Source organism: Mastacembelus armatus, chromosome 9 (assembly GCF_900324485.2).
Source record: "Mastacembelus armatus chromosome 9, fMasArm1.2, whole genome shotgun sequence".
In the NCBI taxonomy this organism is placed as follows: Eukaryota; Metazoa; Chordata; class Actinopteri; order Synbranchiformes; family Mastacembelidae; genus Mastacembelus; species Mastacembelus armatus.
Genome location: NC_046641.1, coordinates 8,271,452 through 8,282,448, shown reverse-complemented (window position 1 = coordinate 8,282,448; position 10,997 = coordinate 8,271,452). Strand labels below are relative to the sequence as shown.

Below are 10,997 nucleotides of genomic sequence, written 5' to 3'. Positions count from 1 at the left end.
CCCCCCCCCCCCCCCACACACACACACACACACACACAATACACACACCACCCTCCGACCACCCAACCAACCATCCTCATCCTCACATCACCTCACCCCGCTTCAGCATCACTCCCCGTGCGTCATCGCAACCAGTCACTGTCTACACGAAATGATTTTTCATTCAGAAATGTTTCATTAAGGACAGCCACTCACCTTGCCAGCTGTCAAACTGTAAGAGAATCCAGCGAGGGGAAACTTATTATAATGATGTACTTTTGTTGTAAAACTTTTCATGGTATTGTTTTCTTAGACTCTATCCAAACTTTTCAACAAGCTGCAGCAGGCCACCTTTGACTGGACATGAACGTTTTTTTTTTTCAAATGACACCTCAAAACTCATTGTGTTTGCTCCTAAGCCTTTGTCGTCTCTCTGTGGAGCCCTACGTCCTTATTTCTTCTAGTGGCCTGTAGTTACTGGTGTATGGGCTACCAAATGATTTCACTGTAATTATTGTGAGCTTCACTCTAAATCATTTCTCTTTACGGTATTAGCACATTTCAGCATAACATAAGGACAGCTGTTATGATATAAATGCTGAGGATTATTGTTTTTTCCTCTGTAGATTATACTACATTATACTACTATTATACTAGTCTTTCATAGTTTTATAAAGTGGCTTCTCCTCTTAAGGATATTTTTCTATCTTTCTGTGCATTATTGCAATAATGTGAGGAATCGTATATGTTTACTGACCTTGATTTCCAACATAAAGATTTTTTTGAAAAGTCATAAAAATAAAAAATAGTGTTGTAATTTCCTCCAATAATGTCAAGGGTAGAAATTTTGAGCATTTCAATGATTGACCTATAAAGGGATGTACTGTAACTTAACATGTATATAGTCTATAAGACCATAAGGTGACTGGTCTGTTCCATAACTATTTCAGTACACATCTGTTAATGACAGACACATAGCGGTCACCTGCAATTTATCTGGCATTACAATTTCTGTTTTTTTTTTTTTTTTTATTAAGCTGTGATGAAGCGATGAAGCAGAAACAAGTGCACTAACACACGCCCACAAACACACATGAATAAGCACACCACATTGATTTTTTTTTTTTTTTTTTGGAGGGGGGACTGATTCCTTTCTTCCCACTGTTTTCAAATCCTCGGGTTAGCCAGTTGGTGTATTTTTGTTTTTTTTCGTGCTGGATCCAGATATGAAGGCTTTACCTGGGCAGATGCTGGCTCACAGTGAAAGATGTTAAGCACATCTGTGAAGTAAATACTTGACCATTTAAAGTGCAGCTTCTCAGCTCAATCAATGACAAGACCTTCATCCTACGGTGCTCTCCGTCTTTCTACTTGCTGTTAAATCCTGGGGGCAAATCTACTCTATCAGGTCAAAAACAAATTCTTTAAAAGTACATTCAGCAGCAGAAAGCATTGGACCTGTGTGCACATTAAATTTATTATTTTATAAAATGAAATGTCACAAATGGAGTACCTTTAAAAACATTTTCAATTTAGGTTACAATTATCCTAACATTTGCGGAGATTGAGGCTCATTATTGTATGCATGCATGACTGCCTTGCACACACAGACAGTAAGCTGTTTAACGCAACAACAGATTAACTTCAGTGTAATTGTGTAAGCATTAAAATAAAATGGTGAATCAATACAGTGCTTTAACAAAGTATAAAATAATGAAGTGGCAAAATCATCCTTGTATGTTTCTTGTTGATTTCTATGTATGTACACTTTGTTTGGGTCTAATGTGCTATCTAAGTCTAAGGCTGGTTGGAAAAGCAATTACCTGTCTGAGCCACCCATGCAGAGAGGCGCACTGCTGAGTTTGAGAGATGCTGAAATCAATATCTCTGCACTGTAAGAAACATTTCCCGTCATGGAGGCAACAAACCTCAGCTGAGCATTCACACTAATGCTGGCATTTACGGTGACATTCACCTTAATTGCATATCAAGAGATTTCCTCTCTTATGTTTTTGACTTTGACAAGACCCCCTCCCCAAGTAATTGCTGACGGCTAACATTATGCTGCAGGGTACTGATTTGTTTGTGCGACTATGAAATGGTATATAGCTTAAGAAGAAAAGAGATATATATGCTTTCCACTTCATAAGTCAAAATGGAAACAGCTACATTATTTGTCATATTGTAATAATATTCTCAAAGCCAGAGTGTGTGTGTGTGTTTTTTTATAAGCTGAAGGGGCAAAAATGATTTGACATTGTGAAATAAATGAGACAGACATGGTCATTGTGTCGATGAAGCTCCTCATGTAGTGTCCTGCAGCAGTCAGCCATGTCCACCCACACACAAATGCAGCTAGCCTTCGCCTTACACCTGAAATGCAGATTAGAAGGAGAAAAATACCCACTTCACTTCACTCCTCAGTAGCAATGGACAGAATTAGAAGACATATTCTTGCTGTAACCATCCTGACACACTGTACCTGCCATGATATGAGAAAAGTAGCATACATTACTTCATCGTGGCTGTTTGTCATTAATTGTAAGCTTCTTGTCTTTTGTGCCAAGTGAGAATATTCAGTGATTCAAAGCTGTCAAATCTCTGTGTATTTTATTATGCTCTGAAATCTGATGTGGTTATGCATTCATAATAGGGAATGTCAGTCAGTTTAATGAAGCGAGAAGTCAGTCATCAAACTGTTCCTTTTAATACATTAGCATGATGTACTTATTTTTGGGGCAATGAGCTATGACTGTAACAGATTTAAGTTACTTCAGTATATTTTTCTCATATCCCACACTAAACTATAACACCATAACAAGACTAAATGCCTACAGATGAATAAAATCATCATCCAGTAACAGCATGCTCACAATAACATGTTGATGTGTAGCAGATATAAAGTTATCATCTTAGTTATGTGTGATTATACGCTAACATTTGCCAAAAGCATATGTGTGTTTGATGGGAATGGCAGTAGACACTGCCTTCATTCGAGTTGTGATACTAAGATGGCTGTTAATAAACAGAGAGATAACTCTCTTTTAGTACCTTATCCATTCCCACATTCCACCCACATGCATTTTATATTCATCAAAAAATGAGCTCGTATACAAGCAGAGATTAACAGTCATTTATTTCTTCCACACATGGCTCGACAGGCCTAAAAATAAAGAATCATATTAGTCTGCAGACGTATTTCAATTTTTAAAAAGCGTGTTGCTCAGCAGCACCTGTGCACCACCCATATGCCATCTTTACCGTAATCATTTCTGAGACCTGGTGGTTTTTAAAGTAGAAAGGCTGAGCCTCAGGAAGATGCATGATGGTATAATAGTTGGACCTTTTATTGGGTTCCAGTCGTCGTGCTATCTGCAATTGCTGTAATGAAGACAGACCTAATTATCTTAGCAGACAGAACTTCAGTATGAACAGGACTCTAATTATGGCCTAAAAGCTGCTCCCTTATTATGCGGTGTCATACCAGGGGGTTATAACGGGGTGACTGCTGCTGCCTTCTTACCATCCACACTTACAAACATGCACACACCCTGAAGGCTGATTGTGCTTAGCTGTTCTGGCATTTTTCTGTGCTGGCATGATGGTCTGGTGGCAAGGATTATCTAACATGACAACACACTCTGCCCCCCTCTGACCAGTGACAGTCCTGCCTATGATCTGATTAATTAATCACAACTCCAGATGCCACTTCAGCTGCACTGTTATTTGTATTGTGACGCACATTGCATCAATATTTTACAGGGATATTCATCTGAAATCCTAATATCCACATGCATATCACCATATTAGATAAATGCATGAAATAATGTCTAATAAAGAAGAAAGAGGGCGGGTAGGCTACATTCAGATAGACTGAACCATTCATTTTGAATGCTAACATAAATGTAAAATAATTGCAGATTTTTCCAGTCTTGTAGAGAAATGAAATGCCACGTTTCTAAATTAGGACTGAGGAAGGGTAAGCATCTTGTGCGGTAACTTTGACTAGAGGTTCTGAACGGCCACATAAATGGACAGATAAGAGGGAAACATTTGGCACACAAAAGAATACACACCAGTGACATCGCCTTGGTGTTGGTTAATGAGCCCAGCCAATGTGTGGTCACACACCACAGAGAGATATTAGAGAAGAAACTGATATTAAACAGTAATAAAAGAAAAAGCGAAGATTACTTCTGTTACTGTCAACAAATGGTAGAAAATTCCAGCACATACATGCAAGTTTTCTGCACAGTCACTTGTTTCAGGAAGTATATATGGCTAGCATTAATAGTTTTCTTTTTTACAGAGAGAATGAGAGAACATATGTGGCAGCTGGATGGGGTACATCCCAATTCCCTTAACTGTTCTTAACTGGCTACTTCATCCTCATTTTGACCTGGAAGTCGTTCTGGTCTTGCCGTCTTAATGACCATCCCAAAGCTCTTATTCCTGCTCTCAGGAGCGAGGAGGAGGGACATGAGTGAGGAAGCACGAGACCATCCTTCACTGACGCCTTTATGGGCCGACATGTCTCTGTATCGGAAATCACTTGGGGACTGAATAGATGAAGGATCAGTGGAAAGACCTCTCATGTTTTTTAAATGTGTTTCCTTGATTCCTGTCTCCTCACATCTTTTCCTTGCATCCTACTCGGGTGGGGCTATAACTCAAAGAAAAAGCACAGGGGAACATGGATGCATTTAAGAGAACTGAGATGCACTCATGCAGGCTACTCCACATTTGTGCATTGCAGTTTCCAATATTGATTATTTTTAAAGTGGCCAGTAAAACAGCATAAATAGTACATTCCTCTAAATAGTTAATAAAATTATAGAATGTATAATTTACCTAAAACAAAGCTCAAACAGAGATTATTTCTCATGGAGGCTTGGAAATATTCGTAAATCTGGATCAGACAGCCGAATAACACAACGTAGCATACAGTGCAGTGTATTGCATGGTAATTCATAATACATGTAGTGAAAAACAACAAGCATATGAAACACAAATGATTTTAGGGCTTATAGTCCTCCAGAGAGCAACAGTATGGCCTTAAACTACAACAATGCGACTTGCAGTCAAGGTCACTGAACATAATAACAATCACTCGAGACTCGTTCTGCGCCAACATGTACTTTAAAGACAGCAAGAGTGTATTACTGTTGCTGCAAGCACAGCTAATAAGAGTATGCATTTACTTTATTATTACTGCTCCTGAAAAGAGTGGCTTATTTCGAGATAATTTACAACCTGTGGACGTTTATCCTTGAACGTGGAACAGGCGGCTCTGCCAGAAAGATGGAGTCACAATGATCCACTGTTGTGTAGCTTCAGAGCCAGACAGCTATCTAAATTCTGCTGAAAGGAGAATCTATATTTGTCTCTGTGACAGTCCAATTTTCCACAGGCCAGCAGGGGAACGTGAAAAACACAATTTGAAAGAAAAAAACGAGGGCAGAAAAAAGACAATATACCTCTCACAACAGCTTTAATTATTCACGTCAAGGAAAATATCAGCAAATGTTACTTTTTGTGTGTTTCGTCTATTTCACAGCCAGTCAAGCCCCGTTATTGCTGTGCATGACCAGGGACATGACAGTGGCAGAGATCACTCACACAAAAAAACAAATAAATCCTAAATATTCAACAATTAGATGCACCATTTATTGGTACTGAATGGGGTCTTCAAATTTATTTGGTGGATAATAGAAATCAGGGGCTTATTATGAGTCAGTACAGTATAATTTCATCAAGTGGAATCTGGCCATGCTCATATTTTCTGTCATGTAAAATTGCTATTCAAGTAGGCGCCATGTGAAATTAATATGGTTTGAAATACTAGATTGCATCTGTGTGGCTAAAAACAGTAACAGAGCATCCCGGCTTCTGTGCCACTGTATCACAAATCTGCAGCCAAGACAGAAACTTTATCTTCTGAGAACACAGTGTGATTATAAAGCTGGGCTCAGAGAACAGCTCAGGAAATGAGCATCCACACAAAGAGATGAGTCGTGAGACCAGGTTCAATCCGGTCAGCCTAATAAGACACGACAGCGCCCCCTTGTAGCAGACATGAGAATCTGCATTTTACCGCTAGGAAAACCAAAGAAACAAGCAAAGAAAAAACACACACACACGATAACAATAAATTACATTTGATGATCCTTCAAATTGTGATCTTCCATAGTACATATATAATTTTATTTATTTGAAATTACGTCTTTAATAGTTTTATATCGTTCCGTTTGCGCAAACGCACAGTGGAAAAACACGGAAGTGCCATGTTAGAGGATCAAAACAGACAACAACCCGCTGTAATCTCGTTTTAAAATTGTTTAATCTTAAAGTAGCATCCTACATTTGATCGAGCCTAATATTTCACTTTACTTTGCCACTGGTCGGACGATGGTAGCAGTGTCGCTGGTGCGCTTGTAGCCCGAGCACGGACACATTAAATAAACAGACTCGTATCTGACCAAGATGCCTGCACGTAACGTTGTGTCTAACGGGATCCCTCATAGCAAAGTTAGGTACTCCAGATTAGCCTCAGACGACGACGGCTACATCGACCTACAGGTAAGACAGGTTCATTGGAAAAACCCACTGTTGTTAGATTGTGTCCTAAAGGTCCGTGTTGTTAGAGGAGGTAGGGGTTAATATTCAGGGAAAAGGGGCAGCAAACTCATCATATGCTTCTCCTTTATTATGATGTCAATTATATCTTATATTGTCTAATTGTATTGATTAATTTAACGTGATTAGACACTAGGTAAGTCTCTGGTATAGGTCAAACTGTAAAAAAACGCTTCAGCCTACATTTCCCACAATCCAACTAGATGTAAGCTGGATCTCTTGTATTGTCCACTCCCTTCAGACCTCATGCTCCCAGTTCCTAACATGTTTTAATGGTAATCATTTGCAGGCCCCACACTGAAGCAGAGAAAACCTTAATGGCATCATTAGGGTTATTTTGCTACACTTAGTCCTCCAGAGTCTCTGAGACATAATGCATGTGTTTTACTGGTTGAATAATGCACTGCACCACTAGTAAATAAGGTGAGATGAGATGAGATGAAATAAGATAAGAAGAACCTTTATTTGTCCCATAGTGGGGAAATTTACATCATCATAGCAGCAAGTAAGTCATAAAATAATAAGAGCTTAATAAAAAAATAGTAATTACAATAAAAATTATATTATAACTAGAAATATACAAAGTAAAATTGGACAATATTGAAGGTGTAATGTAAATGTGAATGTTTTTAACATCTATCAGCTGGGGGTAGGAGTAGCCACTATTCCACACTAGGAGTAGTGGCGGTTGTACAGTCTGATAGCAGAAATTGTAATTTGTGTGTGGGTTAAATACTAAATAAATAAATACTATAAAACTACATGACAGTTTGTGTTTCTTGAAGTCAGCTATCTAAAATACCTGTCAGGCAGTCATAGACTTAAACTTTCCCAAGACATCCCAGTACCTGTGCCAGACTAATTTTGCGTATCTAGGTCAGTACTTGAGAGAGGATTGCCTTATGTAGCCTGCTGTGTCACAGAAAACAGATTTAATTAAATATTTCTCCTCCTTTACAGTTCAAAAAGAGCCCACCCAAAGTCCCATACAAAGCCATAGCGCTAGCCACAGTGCTCTTCTTAATCGGCTCTCTGCTAATTATCATTGGCGCCCTTCTCCTGGCTGGATACTTTGGAGTCACTGTGAGTATTTTTTCAAGGCACAAAGTGTTCTTTTTTGTGTGTGTGTTTTTTTTTTTTTTTTTTTGACAGCATAACAAACTGTATGTGTATCTGTAATGTGTTCTCTCATTCAGCACTCAGACAGAACTGTGCCTGTCCTCATCATTGGGATCCTTGTCTTCCTGCCTGGAATTTACCATCTACGGATAGCTTACTATGCATCGAAGGGCTACCCTGGGTATTCCTATGATGATATCCCAGACTTTGATGACTGACCCATGCGCAGTCTTGCTCTACTAACAGGCACTCATACTGTATTGCTTGCTCTGAATCTAAGGCAGTTATGCCATATATTTTATATTTGTTTTGTTAGCCTAATAAATTAACAGGAATTTCATGGTCTTTTTAATTTTATTATTTATACGCAGAGGCATTTTGGCATTTAATATTCATTTATTTTAAATTTTTACATTTAATAAATGGAAAACCCTGATTGTTAGATTATGGCTTCTTATTAATAGAAAAACATACTGTCTTACTGTCAATAACTTAACACAGCCTGCCTTTACATTGCCACACTACAATGTCAATGCGTAATTGTAGAAACTTGTTTTAGTAGAACCAGGAATCATGACAAATTATTTTCTGACAAAATAAAAGCAAAATTGTATTCAGTGTTTTTTTTTTTCTTTTTTATTATGAACAGGTGTCTACCCACATGTTCAGTGGAAAAGCCATGAAACTAGTTCACATTAAATTCGTTTAAAGCACAATTACAATTAAATGTACATAATTTCACACTTTACAGACTAGGTTAAGTGATATTTACCTGCATTTAACATCATATCGAATTTTATGTATGATAACTGGCAGAGAAATAATATTTAATAAAAGGCTGTTTCTGGTTTTTACATGATCTGATCAATACACTGTGTAACACAGTGTGCCTTAACTCTGCAGTTGATGCTGCCATGCTGTGCAGAGTTGTTCTTTCTCTGAGGATTTCATGTGATTAATGCCAATCCTTTGATCTCCGTATGGAACACCTGGTCTGTGAGCGTAAACACTGTCAGACAGTACACATGCAATTAAGAAGTGGCATTAAGACCTGATACCTGTTAACCTGTGTTGGAAACCTTTCCTGAAGGTGTGCTGGTGAAAGGCAAATAACCTACCACCTCTATTTCCTTTGCAGGATAATGTCATATGTTAAACACACTGCAGGTAAAGGGTGCAGAATGTAGAATCTTTTCAGATGCTTGGCAAAAAGCGATAAAGGATAGTGTTTTTCTCTTGCTAGCAAAGGTCCCCCTAGTCAGTGCATCACCAAACATAAAATATTTACTGCCTGCCTTTTCAAGAAGCTCTTACACTTATCAGCAAAATAACTTAGAAAAGGCCTATATTAAAACATACAGTTAGTGGTATCTACCAGTAATTTATGTATTATAGAAATTTGACATTATGTTTAATGTTACAAATCCAACCTAAATAAAAGGATGGGTTTATTCATAATTAGGGTCACAGGGATCAGCTGGAGCCTATCCCAGCTCTCTTTGGGTGAAAGGCAGGGGTACACCCTGGACAGGTCCCCAGTCCATCACAGGGCCACATAGAGACAAACAACCTCACACACTCACACTCACTCCTATGGGCAATTTAGAGTCACCAATCAACCTGACATACATGTTTTTGGACTGTGGGAGGAAACCAGAGTACCTGGAGAAAACCATGTGCAGTTACAAGCACAGGGAGAACATGCAAACTCCACACAGAAAGGTCCCTGATGGGTTTTGAACTGTTGTGAGGCAACAGTGCTAACCACCAAGCCACTGCTGCTACAAATCATCAAAGTAAAATCATTGCAAACCAATGATAAAAGGCCCTAGTGCAAATTCATCTCCAAACTACTTTATTTTCTGTGTTTCTGTCTCTGGTGGTGCTAATGGGCCTGTCATGGACAGTCAGGGCTGCAGTCCTGGAGCAGAGCAGTTTCTGGGTGGTTGTGCCCCCTTGTGGTCACTTAGCACTGCGGCAATACATTTTAAACAATAGCATGAACAAAACTCCACAAAACCCACGGACCACACTGCACTAATAGATTAGCTTATCTCTGAGTAATATCCAGCTTAGGACACTGGTTTTCAGGTAAGATCATGGAAATCTTTCACAGCAGAGTTACAAAACTGGCTTTGTAAATATGGGTGACCCTGTAAACAGTTATGTTAAGGGGGTCAACAGATACAAAGATTAAACAATTTCATAAAATACTTTTGACAGAGTCATATTAAAATGAAACTTTTAACAGAAGAGCCTTTAAGAACAACACAGGTGTCAATTGTCTATGTTGGTTAGCATATTGTTAGCCATATTTTATGCTAAGTTTGGTAGAAAAACATTAGCTAACTAGTTAGGTGGATAAAAGCTACACAGCACAGCTAGCTAACCTATTAGCTGCTTTGGGTATAGTAAGTCAATAAATGCATAATTAATAGGTAATATCATGTCATGTTCCCTACACTATGTCTGACTCTTGCTAGCTAACCTTAAGCTAATTGACGCTCAGCGTTTGAAAGCGCGGGGAGCCGTTAGTCGGGGCCGGTTAGCTGTAAAGCTAATGTACAGATTTTTCTTAGGTTTCACTGGCAGTCAGGTTGTTTAAATAGCTGCATGCTAAATATATTAAAAGAAATTTGACTTTGCTCACAAAAAGCGTCATCCCTTGACCCAGGTAGTTGAGGGATTTAATTCAGTAGCTAAGTTAAAGTCTTGGCTAGCTAACAGCCAGCAGTGTGTTATTAATAGCTAGCATTATGCTAACGTAATGTTAGCCCCTGCTGCTGTTCTTGTTAGTCAGCCCCTTTACCAACATTATGAACTTAAAATAGCTTCCTATAACAAAGAATAGTTGCACCCTATTAAATATTTATGAAGATTAAAATTATGTCACTAATATGACCATTTTCCTAACATAAGGTTTACTGGATATACGCTCTTATATAACTATAACGTTATGTGTACTGATCACCTACACTAGTTTTATATGAACATTGTGAATACTTCTAGGAAAGGCTTGATGTATAGCCAAAACAATAAATTATCACTCCCATTTTCCATACTGTTGCATTTCTGTTTTCACTGGATGTTAGCAGACATATTTGTTGGATGTTTTCTGGATGCTGTACCAAACGCCTCTGAATCAAAGGTGTCGTATCAATGTGCGCTGCCTTTTGTTGCGACCAGTCTTTCTCATAAAAAGGTGCTTTTGTTTGAGGCGCTAAAATATCAGCAGCATCAAGTCACACTCAGACAGCTGGCTT

The 10,997-nt window shown here is 38.5% G+C and overlaps 1 protein-coding gene across 1 annotated transcript; it reads left to right on the top strand.

Annotated features, from left to right (window-relative positions):
- The first annotated feature begins 6,226 nt into the window (after positions 1-6,226).
- On the top strand, positions 6,227-8,349 carry tmem230b (transmembrane protein 230b). Its single transcript, XM_026321685.2, has 3 exons — positions 6,227-6,558; positions 7,576-7,698; positions 7,812-8,349. The coding sequence occupies exons 1-3, from the start codon at positions 6,463-6,465 to the stop codon at positions 7,950-7,952; spliced, it is 360 nt and encodes a 119-aa protein (XP_026177470.1). The 5' UTR covers positions 6,227-6,462; the 3' UTR covers positions 7,953-8,349.
- The last annotated feature ends 2,648 nt before the right edge of the window (positions 8,350-10,997 follow it).

Bases quoted from the DNA above. Each gene is read 5' to 3' on its own strand.
- tmem230b (XM_026321685.2), top strand. From the start codon at position 6,463: ATGCCTGCACGTAACGTTGTGTCTAACGGGATCCCTCATAGCAAAGTT. The intron at 6,559-7,575 runs GTAAGACAGGTT...CCTCCTTTACAG, and splicing joins ACGGCTACATCGACCTACAG to TTCAAAAAGAGCCCACCCAA. The intron at 7,699-7,811 runs GTGAGTATTTTT...TCTCTCATTCAG, and splicing joins CTGGATACTTTGGAGTCACT to CACTCAGACAGAACTGTGCC.